The sequence below is a fragment of the Aotus nancymaae genome, unplaced genomic scaffold (assembly GCF_030222135.1).
Source record: "Aotus nancymaae isolate 86718 unplaced genomic scaffold, 86718_ANA_hifiasm-v0.15.2.pri h1tg000019l, whole genome shotgun sequence".
NCBI classification, from domain to species: Eukaryota; Metazoa; Chordata; class Mammalia; order Primates; family Aotidae; genus Aotus; species Aotus nancymaae.
Genome location: NW_026988431.1, coordinates 20,947,442 through 20,962,210, shown reverse-complemented (window position 1 = coordinate 20,962,210; position 14,769 = coordinate 20,947,442). Strand labels below are relative to the sequence as shown.

The 14,769-nt window shown below is 36.2% G+C and overlaps 1 protein-coding gene across 2 annotated transcripts in view; it reads left to right on the top strand.

Annotated features, from left to right (window-relative positions):
• The window catches only part of KAT2B (lysine acetyltransferase 2B), a 108,041-nt gene extending 97,570 nt beyond the window's left edge, over positions 1 to 10,471 (top strand). For both annotated transcript variants that reach the window (XM_021674562.2, XM_012466720.3), the window contains exons 14-18: positions 2,367 to 2,481; positions 4,013 to 4,049; positions 4,289 to 4,352; positions 4,449 to 4,533; positions 8,403 to 10,471. In XM_021674562.2, coding sequence (XP_021530237.2) covers positions 2,367 to 2,481; positions 4,013 to 4,049; positions 4,289 to 4,352; positions 4,449 to 4,533; positions 8,403 to 8,596 — 495 coding nt within the window. In that variant the 3' untranslated portion in view covers positions 8,597 to 10,471. The remainder of the gene's footprint in view (positions 1 to 2,366; positions 2,482 to 4,012; positions 4,050 to 4,288; positions 4,353 to 4,448; positions 4,534 to 8,402) is intronic.
• Positions 10,472 to 14,769: the final 4,298 nt, after the last annotated feature.

Genomic DNA, 14,769 nt, shown 5'->3' with positions numbered 1-14,769 from the left:
AAAACCACCTGTCAGGTGCTGTGCTCACTCCTTGGGCAGTGGGTCATTAGAAGTCCAAACCTCAGCATCACACAATATACCCATGTAACAAATCTGCACATAATACTCCCTGTATCTAAAATGAAATATTTAAAATTAAAAAAAAATCTCTTCTCCATAGTGATTATTGGAGGTACAGAGAGATTAGGAAGCTTCCCAGTCCTGCTAACAGTTACCTCTCAGGAGCCTGCAATCTTTAAGGTGCTACATGAGGTGTGTGGAAGCCACCTGGTAGGTCATTGCATTTGAGAGTCCCTTGGTGAAGAGAAGGAAACTTTTCAAATTGAAACGGTCTTCAGCATATTCTCTGAAGTTGTCTAATTATGAGATTGCCCTTGGGATACTTTTCTTCTTTGTTTTTTTTTTTTCCAAGATGGAGTCTTGCCCTGTTGCCTAGGCTGGAGTGCGGTGGTATAATCTTGGCTCACTGCAACCTCCACCTCCTGAGTTTAAGCAACTCTCCTGCCTCAGCTTCCCAAGTAGCTGGGATTACAGGCACATGCCACCACACCCGGCTAATTTTTGTATTTTTAGTAGAGATGGGATTTCACTGTGTTAACCAGGATGGTCTCGAACTCCTGACCTCATGATCTGCCCGCCTCAGCCTCCAAAGTGCTGGGATTACAGGTGTGAGCCACCATGCCTGGCCCCCTCCCCCTTTTTGTTTTTAAAGAAGATTTGGACTTATAAATAAATAGAAAGCACCCATCTAGATCAGCCGTGTCAAAAATGGCAGTCACTAGCCATATGTGGCTACTGAGCACTTGATATGTGGTTAGTCAAAAGTATAAAATTCTCTGACTTTCTTTTTTTTTTTTTTTTTTTTTTTGGAGGAGAAGGCTTGCTCTGTCACCCAGGCTGGAGTGCAATAGCATAATCTCAGCTCACTGCAACCTCCACCCAGCAGGTTCAAGCGATTCTCCTGTCTCAGCCTTCTGTGTAACTGGGATTACAGGCGTGAACTACCATGCTCGGCTAATTTTTTGTATTTTTAGTAGAAGTGTGGTTTCACCATGTTGGCCAGGCTGGTCTTGAACTCCTGATCTCAAGTGATCCACTTGCCTTGACCTCCCAAAGTCCTGGGATTACAGGTGTGAGCCACTGCACCTGGCCAATCCTCTGATTGTCAAGAGTTCGTATGAATAAAGCAATGTAAAATATCTTACACTTTTTTCTGATTATATGTTACAATGACATTTTGAACACAATGGGTTAAATGAAATACATTATCAAAATCAATTTCACCTGTTTCTTTTTGCCTTTTAAAAATGTGGATTGTAGAAAAATTTAAATTGCATAAGTGACTTGTATTATGTTTCTATTGGACAGCACTGATCTAGATTTACAAGGAATATACTTTTATTTGTCCCATTCATTTTATAAAGTTATTTGTCTAACTGTTAGGATTACATATTCATGCTGCAGTGTTTACCAGCTATATGTCTGAAATCATTCGGTTAGGAAGTAGAATTTTTTGTTTTTCTTTGTGATTGCAGTTAGCAGCTTCTATTGTTTTGTTTTTCCAAAATTTTGTTATGATATGGTTAATTTCCAGATAGTGATTTTTGAGTTTGTTTTTTCTTTTTAAAGGGATAACCTCAATGTCTGGGAAGTAGTTACCTCAGCCTATTAATCATTATTTTACAAAACAAATAGAACATCTCTAAAAATTTCTCAGCCAGCGTGATGGCTCATGTCATGGTTGTGTTGCTTAATAGATGATACTTTAAATAGCATTATTCTTTTCTTTCTTTCTTCTCATCATGCCAGCCTACTATTATAGAGCTGCTTTTTTGATGCAACTAGAATTGGTTGGAGCTCAAGCCTTGAAAAATTTAAATAATAGTAAAGCTTTAACTACTCTAGACTTTTGGGACTTTCTGGGGCCCCTAGTCTGCCCCTATAGTCTGAAGGGAACAGTTCCTAGTTACGGGATGTGAAGTGATTCTGTCACTTGACTGAGTAGTAAATGCTCAGGGCTGCTTTCCTGTAATTCTGGCAGAGCCTCCTCAGAGAAGCAGGGCAAAATAATTGGCTCTTATGCTAAAGATGACAAGTGGGCCCTAGGGACTGTGTGTTTTCTCAATATTGGCTTTTCTGGATGGCAGGGACAAGTAACTCAAAGATGTTTTTGTGAATGTCACTAAATAGGCATCGTATAATAGAATGTGTTCATTTCTTACCTGTTAAATAGCATTCACTCCTTTCTCCCATCTTGTTTCATAAAAAAGACTGTTTTGTTAGGAAAACATTTCATTAGCTTGATTGACTTGAACTGTATCCATAGACTTCTTTCCCTAAACACATTTCCTTCCTGTGCTTTACAGATAATTAAAAAGCTGATTGAAAGAAAACAGGCACAGATTCGAAAAGTATACCCTGGACTTTCATGTTTTAAAGATGGAGTTCGACAGATTCCTATAGAAAGCATTCCAGGAATTAGTACGTATAGACCTTCTTTTAAAAGTGAATTTTTTTAGTAATGCTGTGATTTGTGTTTGAAACAATTTCCAGAATGCAGTAACTTTGAAAGCTTTATTGCCCTGCCTGTTTTCTCTGCGTTATCTCTAGTCTTTTAAGAAGGCAGCAAATGTCATCCATTTATGTCTTCTCTACCTCCCAATACAAACAAACCAAAGGGAGCTTAGATGCCCCCTTGCAAAGCTGTTAATATTCACTGCTTGTTAAGAGCCTGTCATTTGTACCACAGTGCAAATTATTACCCATCTGCAACCTTGGAAGGGAATCCTATTTTATAAATGGGGAAATTGAGTTCCAGAGCAGCTAGATCATTTAATGTTAAAGGGAACATAGCCAGTAATGGTTAGAATTAGAAGAAGCCCAGTTCTGATGTCCGCACATCTTACTGTTTGCACCATGTCTTGTTGCCACCATGGTTGCAACCTCCAGGATCTGTGCTTGGCTAAACTAGTCTCCCCAAACTTCTAAAAAAATATTATTTGTTATGTGTGATGGAAATCATATACCTTGTTTCACATTCTGTATTTTACATTAGTTTTCCCAAGGGTTCTTGTCTGTATGTTGGAGTTAAGTTGTATTGGATTAAACTCTACCAAATAGTTGTTTTTATACGTCAAAAGCCATTGCGTATCATTTGGCAGTTTTATTCAGTTCAAATCAAGGTTCTTTTTGTATATTTAAGTAATAAAACCAAAAGTTTTCCAGAAAAAATAAAATGTTATTTGGGCAAGATATATCACTTTATTACATCTGCCCTATGACAGATCTTACTTTTACGCTAAATCCAGAAATTCTACTTCCGTGTATTATCTCTATTAATGAGATAATGGCTACCACATCATTGAATGCCTACTTGTGCCACGCATTCGTGTGTGTGTGTGTGTGTGTTTACATCAACTAATCTCAACAGGGATAACACCACCTAATTTTTAGAGTTCTGTTTTATGATCGATAAACTGAGAGGCAACTTACTCTTATCTTATTTAGGGCAAGTTACCCTTTAAGGAAAGAATAGGAAATCACATCCAGATCTGTCAGACTCCAGGCTGTTTTCTATCTGCTACACTAAACTTTCTTGCATTACAAGCAGGGCCTTTGCCAAATAGAATAGACCAGGACAGAGTTTGTTCTGACCTAAAGTAACAGCTTAACTCTTTTACAGGGTGATTAGCAAAAAATTTGACTTTCAGTTTAAAAAAAATACATATGTACCCACAGTACTGTACATATGTATTTTTTATTCTCTCCACTGAAAGGCTGGTGTTCCTGCTTTAGAAACACTAACATAAGGGGCAGCATTGTTAGTCTTGGAAATGTTTTATATTGTTAGCGGTATAAAGAAGTAACTAATTGCCATTAATTTCAGTCTCTTCTCAGAAGTAGACTTTTATTGATGCATGCCTGTAATTTATTGTTTTTGATAAATATTAACTATATTATTCTCTTGACCAAAAGCACTTCTCATTCAGTATTTCATTTTGTTGACGTGTAGGAGAGACAGGCTGGAAACCGAGTGGAAAAGAGAAAAGGTAAGTATGACGAACAAGAGGATGTTAATGGAAGTGATTTTTTTCCCCCACCCGGCAACTTAAAGAAAAAGGTCAAACTAATTGTAATCACTAACACAACGGTTGGTGGGTTTTGAGTTTCCTAAAACATCTGGAATGGTTCCAATTTTAGGCTTTTGTAAGAATGAGCTGAATAGTAATCAGCTGACAATAGGGTAAAAATCTAATCATTGCTCCTTGTTTACCCTTTTCCTTTCAAGTAAAGAGCCCAAAGACCCTGACCAGCTTTATAGCACGCTCAAGAGCATCCTCCAGCAGGTGAAGGTGGGTGTCCTCTTTATTCACCTTATGCAAATATTTTGAAATGATTTCCCACATGGAATTTCCAGATTAGATACCTTACTTTTTTCTTTACCCAAGAGCCATCAAAGCGCTTGGCCCTTCATGGAACCTGTGAAGAGAACAGAAGCTCCAGGATATTATGAAGTTATAAGGTTCCCCATGGGTAATGCCATTAACATTTTTTAAGTATAGATTTAAAACTGGATGGCGGTGTGGGGGACAAATGGTTGCTGAGGTTGATTTGTACTTCTCTGTTTAGGGTCGGAAGTGTATGATGGGTGGTGGGATTCCATGGACCAGTGGAGGGGCAGTGATGGGAGAGAAGTGGGTGGCTGTGTTCATTAGAGACATTCTGCAGCTGTCGTTTAGAGCCCACATCAGCTTAACGACACTAGACGCAGAAAATCCAGGGTAACTGCAGACAGTACTAGATATGAAAGCTGGCTGTGTAGATATAACCTTGCTTAAATTCTAACTGTTGGATGCAAATAGAAAAACATCAGCTTACCCTCTTGATATACTTTGAGTCTGTCATAAATAGGTATTCCTTTTAATAATTTTTCAAGGTAATAATGAAAGAAGTTAACTACTTGACTGCTGTACTTTCAGAGGGAGAAATTCTACTTACCACAATTCTTGATTTTCCATGCCCTCGATGGGTACTGTTAATGTCACTGTATATACTCTTTAAGCTTTGTCTCGTATCCAAAATCAAACAAAAAAGGATGTCTTCAGAAATGTAGAACTGTGGAGTTTGGTGCTATGCCCACACTATTCTAAAATGAATGATTGAGTTAATTGAGAACGCTTAAACTAATTTGGCATTGTGTGGATGACAGACAACTAGCTGTAATGTTTTCTTTTTGATCAGCTATGTGGCCACATTTTTGGAGAGAGCCAGTTTTCTGTCTCTTTTCCACTTGTAATCTATTCTAAGTGCTAAGAATTGTGAAAGTCCAGCCTGAGTAATGTAGTGAGACCTTGTCTCTATAGAAAGTAAAAAATCAGCCAGTTGCTGTGGTCCCAGCTACTTGGGAGGCTGAGGTTGGAGGATCACTTGAGGCCTGGAGTTGGAGGCTGTAGTGAGCCCTGACTGCAACACTGCACTTAAGCCTGGGCACTGGAGGGAGACCCTGTTTCAAAAAAAAAAAAAAAAAAAAAAGAATTGTGGAAGTGTTAAAAATGTGAAAAGGAAGAGTAAAAGGGCTGCATTAGCTCCTTGATTTTTTTTACAGGTATTTTCTATAGCATTTACATTTTTCACATGAATATTTTATAGATTTGTAGTAATGATTTCAGTGGCATACACCCCTTAAAGTGGAAATACATCTATATGTTTTTCTTTCCCTCTTCTCACTGCCTTACCACTATGTATTTCAGTACAAGAAAATTAGAGGTTCGGTTAACTCAGTCTAGAATTCTGAATGGAAGGCTGATTTGGAAATCAATATTGTCTACTATGTGAAAAATATATAGTTTTAACAACTTTAACCTTGTGTCCATTTCTAACCATAAATTAACTGATTTTTGCATCTTCATCCTCTGGACCATGTCAGCTTATTTTATGAAATCCTCATGGGAAGTATAAGAGTTTGGGTCCCTTTCAGCCCCTGTCCACATGCACTATGAAGATGTACAGTGATAGGTCTAGCAGATCCTATCTGTTGTAGCCTACTTACAGCTTGCTTTCTGAAAGTGTTTTTTTTTTTTTTTTTGTCTAGCCTGTCAAGGGTGTGAGCTTTTCCAATTGGATATCACGTATAATGCATAGCTGAGTCTCACGAGGGGGAAATTGACCTCACTGAGCAAGGCCCGTGATGGGCTGAAATGTGTGCTGGACAAAGTTATTTAAAGCTGTAAATGATGCTCTTCAGTAGGGCAGTATTTTTTTTTCTTGGTATTATTTAGATGCTGAGTAAAATAGGCAGTCTTGTCCCCAAGATTATCTTGTGTTTGAAGACAAGATTGACAAAATCAATAATTTTACATTTTCCCATTATTTCCTTCTTTGATTTTTCTAACAACATTACTTTTCTTTTCCCATATCCCAAAAAAACTGCTTCCTCTCATACGGATGGGATGTAACCTGTGTTATTTAGGGAGTCACACACTGGATATCAACTGTATAGTCTGGCCCAAGCATGACTTCTTGTTACCCATGGATGGCTAGACAGGGGTTTCCTGTTTACCCAGAATTTCCAAGTTAAGGGGAAGGGAAATGAAAACAGAATAATTTAATGGTGTCTCCATATTTGGTACCACCAATATTTAGTCACCTTTTAAAACCCACATCATTTTGTCAATTGAAAAAACTCTAAGAAGGCCAGAGGAAGAAAAATCCTATCTCTAGCTTTAGAATAGAAAGTATTCAGAAGTAGTTATAGTTATTAAGAAAAGTCCAGATACTCCGTAATTCTTGCTTTGTTTCGGCTACATTTTAGGCTCTCTCCATCTTTTTTTACACATCTCCTAAAAAAAAAGTTTGAAAAGCTTTTGGACAAACTTCTTTGTGTTGTGTCATCCTTTTACTCTCCCTCTCCCTTTTTTGGGGGTACATGTCTCTTCCTTTTAAAACACTATAAATATTATATTGAGCAGCGTATCTTAAGTGGTAGACATTTAGATGGAAAGGTGAAAGTAATGTAAATGTCTAATTTTACTTAGGGCCAATTTCATTGTTTTTTTCTCCCTTAAATGAGAGAACATTTCGATCTGTTCAGTTACACTTGGATGGGACATTTAGTGGGGTATTTGATGAGTCTTTGTGTTTCTTAACATGTTTAGATTTTCTCCCTCTCCAAACTGTTTTAGTTGGAGTAAGAAAGAAAAGTTGAAAGTTGAATTTACAGATGTGATGACATACATTCTGAGATAGGCTTTAGTCAAGATATAGGCAGAAGCAGAGTTTTTCATATTTCTTCTTTGATGCTTTCATGGTGGATTTAGGATATTCATGCAAATGAATTTCTTCCTATTGGGGATACTGTACATCAATTTACTTATCTTCTTAAATGATGATCCCAATGTATTTGGTTATAGGTTTCTTTTCCCCTGGAAAATTTCATAACATAGTTGGAATTTGAGATATTGGTAGTCAGAAGGGTTTTTTTTTTTTTTTTTTTTTTGCTATTTAACTTATTTTTCCATATGTAGTTAATACAATTATAACTTTTAACAATAAAGCCAGACTTCAACCAGGGACCCATAAATAAACAAGTGTTAGCATCTATTCTAATCTGCATAGAATTCTTCAAATTCTCATAGAATTTAAAGAATTTAAAATTTTTAAAATTATTTAATTCTTTAAATCCTCACTGTCCTGACCTTTAGTTTTATTGGTTTAGATGGAGTACTGTTTTCTTTCACCTGTAAAATACTACAATTTAAAGCAAGTAGATACATTGGGAAATATTCTTTACAATAATCTCACAAGGCCTACTTGCTTTAGAAAATAGATTATTAAATGAAGTTTGTTATTCTTATTTCATTAATGGAGCTTCAAACAAAATTCATTTGAATCATTTTATATGCAAGGTCACTGGTATATTCACAGGTGTATTTATCATCAGTTTTTCTGCTTTATCTATATGATACCAAAACAACTGTGAGTTTAGTGAAAAAAACCCTCTCTGATTGGTTTAAGTAATTAAATGATTCAATACAAATGTTCCACCTGCTCTACTCCATATAGATAGAGCCTCTTCTGTATAATTCTGAATGAACAGCCAGCAGTAGTCAGTTCATCATACTTATTGTTGCTAATCTACTTAGCTTCCTTGTGCTGAATAGGGGATTGAACCAGATGACTAATAATGGTCCCTTTAATGCTAGAAGGCTGTGATTTTACGTTTTTTAAAAACTCACAAAAGAATGAACATAAGATTTAAGAACTGTTTTCCTTGATCATAAGAATTTATCTTAAATAAAAGCATTGAATCAAACCAACAACATAGATTTCTTTCCCAGTCCCAGTTCTGTCAGCTAGTGTTTAAAAGGAGTCAAAGATTGCTAATATTTTTTTTTCCTGTGCAGATCTGAAAACCATGAGTGAACGCCTCAAGAATAGGTACTACGTGTCTAAGAAATTATTCATGGCAGACTTACAGCGAGTCTTTACCAATTGCAAAGAGTACAACCCCCCTGAGAGTGAATACTACAAATGTGCCAATATCCTGGAGAAATTCTTCTTCAGTAAAATTAAGGAAGCTGGATTAATTGACAAGTGATTTTTTTTCCCCTCTGCTTCTTAGAAACTCATCAAGCAGTGTGCCTAAAGCAAGGTGGTTTAGTTTCTTACAAAGAATTGGACATAATGTATTGAAGAGACTTGTAAATGTAATAATTAGCACTTTTGAAAAACAAACAAAAAACCTCCTTTTAGCTTTTCAGATATGTATTTAAATTGAAGTCATAGAACACTTTTATTTTATGGAATAGATTTTAATCTATTTACTACTATTAATGTAAATTTTCTATGGCATGTCCATTAGCTGACTATTCCATGATAGATGATTAGGGGTTTCCTCAAAACCTGTATGTGAGGAAATTGCACATTGTAGCAAAATTTGGGGAAATCCATACAATTTTCAGACCGTGAATGTTTCCATTTTTTTCTAATGGAATGTGAGAGTTTATTTTTATTTTATTCTGAAGGACTTTAAGGAAGGGATACGTGATTTTTTAAAAAGCCTGTAAGAGGGGAAATATGTGATGTCTGAAGTCTCGTCGTAGACTTTTTATATATATTTTTAAAAACACTCATCTAGATGAGGTGCTTTGAGCAGTTCTGAAAAATGCAATTCCAGGAAAGCAACTGCTTTGATTCCTAAGGAAGAAATTCTAAATAATGCAAACTTTTCAAATAAGCATCTAGGTTTTTGATAATTCTGTCTACCTACAACAAACTTGTTAGTACATAACCACTATTTTAATAATTATTTTCTCTACACAAATGTGTAATATCATATTTGACTTTGCTTATGCAGGCCATAAGTTCCAAAAGATAATTTCCCTGTCCGCAAAGGCATAAACTTGAAAACACATGAGATTGAATCAACATGCTTAAATAGGAAAAGATGTGTGGTCTATATATGTATCAATCTGGTGAATCCTCGTTCTAATAAAGAATTTTTTTTCTTTTCTGTGATACACACAGCCACACTGATATGTATATGAATATTTTCCTTTTTGTATCTCTAGATTATGTTTATTGTCTGAGATAAATTCCCACCAAGGTTTGCTGCCAGTATTTTAACACCTACATTAGTATATGGGTCCAGGGTCATAACTCCCTAAAAGCCATCATGCAACCTTATTAATCTGTCTTGGGATTCCAGTTTAGTGCTTGGATTTATTCCCTGATTACACTACATAGAAAAGTGGGACATCTGCCATCCCAACTCTGGGAAAACCATCTCATATACAACCATATAAATGAAGGCCATCTTGATGGTCTCAACACTAATTTTTATGATGCAAATTTATAAACTGATTTTTGTAAAGGACAAGGTTTTAAAAGCATATTTAACTTGATGTTTTCTATCAGCATAAATAAAATGGTCATGAATAGTCATTAAAAACAGTTGCCAGTGATAATCTGCATGAAGGAAAAAGAAGCCTGCAAATGGCTATTGAGTTGGAAGTATTGTTTTTGATATGTAAGAGATATTCAGAATGCTCACACTGAAAATGCCTCAGCTTTTTAAAGTATAAGAAACCACCATGAGTGGTGTCTAGATTTCTAATGAAGAATGATGATACAGTTTGGATTAAGTATCTTGGACTGGTTTTAAATAGTGCTTTGTACTGGATTTGCCGAAGCATCTATCCAGCCTGGTATCCTGTGAAAGTTTGTTATTTTCTGAGTAGACATTCTTATAGAGTATTGTCTTTAAAATCAGATTGTCTCTTCTATATTGAAAGCATTTTTATGTTTTCTAATTTAAAAATTAATATTTTCTTATAGATATTGTGCAATAAAGCTGAAGTAGAATGTGTGGTTTTTGCAAATGCTTTAACAGCTGATAAAATTTTACATTTGTAAAATTAATATATTGTACTGGTACAAAATAGTTTTAAATTATATTTTAAAAAGCTTCCAATCTTGTGGTGTGTTTTATTCTTTCAGTAGGCTGAGATTAACAGAAAAAAATGTATGATCTGGTTGATGACTATCAACTGAATCCTTAAACCTTACATCTTAAGCATTCTGTTGCATTTGTGGGAGGTTTCATAAAAATGCATAGCTCATCAGTGAAAAATTTTCAGGAGAGATGCTTACTCTTGAGTTATCTACTGCATTTTACCCACTCACCTACTTAACAGTAACACAAAAGATCCATTGAAAGAAGAGAGTTGTTGGTTTAAAAATTAAAAGATTTTTAATTGTTTTTTTACTTTGCATCTGTGAAATATATGAATAATGAGACAAAAATACAGCCGATTTTTAAACATCTCCCATATGAGCTTCTAGTGTTAATTCAAAATGATGTCTGTAGGAAAGAATACTACATCCTTTTGGGGTTTGAGAGGACCCAACCAAGAGAAGCCCTCTTCCCTATTGAAATCCAAACCAACTGAGAAGTTTTTTTTTTTTAAAAGGGCATATCATGGCCGAAATATTACCTTTAATACTAGTAAAATGGATATTGGAGAATGTAGCTTCCTTATGTCTGTGGAAAATGGGCTAATGCCGAACCCCAGAATGTGATTGACCAGTTGCTCTGTATCCACTAATGGGGTAGAGACTTTCCCACTAAGCTTATAGCAGGCCAAGAGCAGTGGTGCTCCCTGAAGGCGGGTCAACCCTGAAGAGGCCCAGGTGAGTGGGGCGTATCAACGTATGTCCATAATAACCAATGGTAAGTATGTTATTACTTAACTCCTTAATTAGGCAAGTCCCTCCCGGGGTAAGAATGAATGAGGGGACAGAAGAAAGCCAGGAGATGATGTATGTCCTCCTACAAGGAAGTAAACTGTAATGGAGAATAAGTGTACTTAATAATTAAAAATTGGTAATATTTATTAGAAGCAAATGGTGAGAGGGAGACTTTGAGGTTTTCATTATACCTGGAAGAACAATTTCCAGAAACTAAGAAGTAGAAACAATATCAGACTGAGGTACTATGGACCAGTTAATTATTTGTCACCCCTTTATGCTATTTTTTTTTTGAGATGGTGTCTCGCTTTGTCACCCAGGCTGGAGTGCAGTGGCATCTTGGCTAACTGCAACCTCTGCCTCCTGGGTTCAAGCAATTCTCCTGCCTCAGCCTCCTGAGTAGCTGGGATTACAGGTGCCTGCCACCACGCCCAGCTAATTTTTGTATTTTTTTGTTTTTAGTATATATTTGATTGCGGTTTAGGTTTTGGGGTACATGTGAAGAACATGCAAGATTGTTGCATAGGTAAATACACGGCAATGTGGTTTGCTGCCTTCCTTCCCATCACCTATATCTGACATTTCTCCCCATGGTATCCCTCTCCAACTCCCCACCCCCTGCTGTCCCTCCCCTAGTTCTCCCCAACAGATCGCAGTGTGTGATGCTTCCCTCCCTGTGTCCATGTGTTCTCATTGTTCAACACCCACCTATGAGTGAGAATACGTGGTGTTTGATTTTCTGTTCTTGTGTCAGTTTGCTGAGAATGATGGTTTCCAGGTTCATCCATGTTCCTACAAAGGACATGAACTCATTTTTTATGGCTGCATAGCATTCCATGGTAGATATGTGCCACATTTTCCCTGTCCAGTCTATCATCGATGGGCTTTTGGGCTGATTCCAAGTCTTTGCTATTGTGAACAGTGCTGCAATGAACATTCGTGTGCATGTGTCCTTATAATAGAATGATTTATAATCCTTTGGATATATACCCAGCAATGGGATTGCTGGGTCAAGTGGAATTTCTATTTCTAGGTCCTTGAGGAATCGCCATACTCTTCCACAATGGTTGAACTAATTTACACTCCCACCAACAGTGTAAAAGTGTTCCTATTTCTCCACATACTCTCCAGCACCTGTCCCCAGATTTTTTAATGATCGCCATTCTAACTGGTGTGAGATGGTATCTCAATGTAGTTTTGATTTGCATTTCTCTGATGACCAGTGATGATGAGCAGTTTTTCATATGTTTCTTGGCCTCATGTATGTCTTCTTTTGTAAAGTATCTGTTCATATCCTTCACCCATTTTTGAATGGGCTTGTTTTTTTCTTGTAAATCTGTTTTAGTTCTTTGTAGATTCTGGATATTAGCCCTTTGTCAGATGGGTAGATTGCAAAAATTTTTTCCCATTCTGTTGGTTGCCGATTTACTCTAATGACTGTTTCTTTTGCTGTGCAGAAGCTGTGGAGTTTGATTAGGTCCCATTTGTCTATTTTGGCTTTTGTTGCCAATGCTTTTGGTGTTTTGGTCATGAAGTCCTTGCCTATGCCTATGTCCTGAATGGTTTTGCCTATATTTTCTTCCAGGGTTTTTATGGTGTTAGGTCTTACGTTTAAGTCTTTAATCCATCTGCAGTTAATTTTAGTGTAAGGTGTCAGGAAGGGGTCCAGTTTCTGCTTTCTGCACATGGCTAGCCAGAGAACATTTTCTGAATGGAAATACAGTACAACTATAACAGAATGCTATAAATGGAATGGTATCTTTTGTTTCCAAAGTCAATACACCAGAGTGATGCAAAAATAATGGTAAGAGCGAGATCATTTTGTGGCAAAGTTATCTCTGGGTAAACTCTGCATTTGCAAGAACTGCCAGTGAATATTCTTGGCAAATGGGAAAAAGGTTATCAATATCAGGAATGAGAGGAGGATAACTACAGCTCTTACATGCAAGACAAAAGTACAAGGAAATATTATAAAATTATTCTTGAGGCAAACTGGAAAAAGGTTATCAATATCAGGAATGAGAGGAGGATAACTACAGCTCTTATATGCAAGACAAAGAGTACAAGGGAATATTATGAATAGCATGTCAAATAATTTGATAACTTAGATGAACAAAGTCCTTGTATAACACAAATTAGCAAAACTGTCCAAAGAAATAGAAAACCTAAACATCTCTACATCAACTTTAAAAATGAATTCATATTTAAAAATGTTTCTACAAACAAAAGTCCTAGCACAGATAGTCTCACTAGTGTGTCACACATTCAAGGAAGAAGTAATATCTACACACTCTTTCAGAAAAGAGAGGAGGTGGGAAGACTTGCGAACCCCTTTTATAAGGCTTATATTATTATCCTGATAAAGCTAGAAAAAATTCAAAAACCACAAGAAAACTATAGACCAATAACTCTCACAAACATAGATGTGAAGATCTTTAACAAAATATTAACAAAATTCAGCAATATACAAAAATGATGTTATGATTGAGTGATGGATTTATTCAATTAACTCAAGGTTGATTTAACATGAGAAATGTTAATTTAACTCACCATATCAATAAAGGAGAAAACAGTATCACTTCAATAAAGTATCTGTCAAAGTTCAATAACTCACTCATGATTCAAAAAGAAAAAAAGGAAAAAATCTCCCAGCAAAGAAAGAATACAAGGAAATGTCTTCAGTATAAGAAAGGTTATTAATGATCACTTACAGCTGATATCACAGTAATGCTGTAGGACCAAATGCTTCCTCCTAAAGTTGAGAACAAGGCAAAGATAACTGCTCCTCTCATCCCTATTCATTATCAAGTTCTAGTCAGTGCAGGAAAGCAAGAAAAGGCAGGCAAAATAGAAGTAAACTGTCTTTATGTGTAGACTTTAACATCATGTACATAAAAAATCCCAATGAAACTAAAAAATGGTAGAACTAGTGGGTGAATTTAGCAAGGTCTAGATATGAAAATCAACTGTATTCCATAAACTAGCAGCAAAATAACTGAAAATTAAAAACAATACATTTATAATAAGAAAAGGAAATGGTAAGGGCCAAATTAACAAAATAAGAAAAATTAGAATGACAAGACTTCTCAACAACAAAATCAAGACTAAGAAAATTAGTAACACTAACCTATACCTCAGAAGTGAAGGCAAAATTGAATTTATTTTAAGAATTTGACCATTATCAAAATGACATAAAAAGCAGAGTAGTTTCTTGTTCATTTGTATTGCTATAAAGGAATACCTGAAGCTAGATAATTTATAAAGAAAAAATGTATATTTGGCTTACAATTCTGGTGGCTGGAAGATTGGGCATGAGGTGAAAGCCTCAGACTGCTTCCACTCATGGTGGAAGGCAAAGGGGAGCTGGCATGTGCAGAGGTCACACGGCAAGAAAGGAAGCAAGAGAGAAGTGGCATCAAGCTCTTTGCTGCCTTGGGAACTAATAGAGTGAGAGCTTACTCATCCCATCCTCCCAGTGAGGGCATTAATTCATTCATGAGGGACCTGTTCCCATGACCCAAA